At 28.6% G+C, this 786-nt stretch overlaps 1 protein-coding gene across 1 annotated transcript in view; it reads left to right on the top strand.

Moving 5' to 3' along the window:
• LOC110033514 (structural maintenance of chromosomes protein 1-like) overlaps positions 1–510 on the top strand; it is a 29,118-nt gene extending 28,608 nt beyond the window's left edge. The window contains exon 5 of the mRNA XM_020737525.1: positions 451–510. Coding sequence (XP_020593184.1) covers positions 451–476 — 26 coding nt within the window. The 3' untranslated portion in view covers positions 477–510. The remainder of the gene's footprint in view (positions 1–450) is intronic.
• The last annotated feature ends 276 nt before the right edge of the window (positions 511–786 follow it).

Below are 786 nucleotides of genomic sequence, written 5' to 3'. Positions count from 1 at the left end.
ATCTCTTGTATATATATATATATTGATGTACGTATGTAGATTGTGTTAAATGTGGATGGATAAAAAATTTGGCTTATTCCATTTAATTATAAAGTTAAATAAGCCATGTTCGGGTTGGTTTGACCTGAAACTCATAAATAAATAGTTATATTAATTAAGTTTACAAGTTTGGGTTACTAGGGTTTGAACCGAGTCGGATTAGGTTCCAATTTTTTTGCCATTTAATAAATGGATTGAGTTTTATTGATGGCCAATGTCTAACTCAAACCCAACTTGTTTACTTGAATTGTTACTCATTTAAAAATCTTATTTTCTAATGTTGGCTAGGCGTTTTCCAATAATTCATTTATTATTATAATATGTTTCACTTCACTAGCTTAGTCTTTCTTAATATTCATTTTAATACTCTTATTTATATCGTTTAAGTTGGCTATTTTTTATCTTTGAAAGAGCTTCACGATGGGATATGGATGTAAAAAGTTCTAACTCAAAGTATAAATGATATATCACCTAATCTCCCATGGATCCTTGAAAGGTAAATGGGTATTGTACATGATGATTTCTTCTCATTTCCTTTTTTTTTTATACTGATTGTGATTTAGTTGTGATTTTCTTTTTAATATTGTGAGTCAATATTTCTTTTAGGAGCAAGCTTTTGATGGTTAATTACATCATGACATGGCACTTGAAAAGGATGTTGATTATGAAGGTTTACTTGCGCTCAACATTATATGTAGGATATATCAAGAAGCATTATTGTTATTATTTTTTTTTGCATAGGTCAGG

This window comes from Phalaenopsis equestris, unplaced genomic scaffold, assembly GCF_001263595.1.
Source record: "Phalaenopsis equestris unplaced genomic scaffold, ASM126359v1 Scaffold001206, whole genome shotgun sequence".
Lineage (NCBI taxonomy): Eukaryota > Viridiplantae > Streptophyta > Magnoliopsida > Asparagales > Orchidaceae > Phalaenopsis > Phalaenopsis equestris.
The sequence above is the reverse complement of the archived record's forward strand: the minus strand, read 5'-3'. Positions and strand labels throughout refer to the sequence as shown.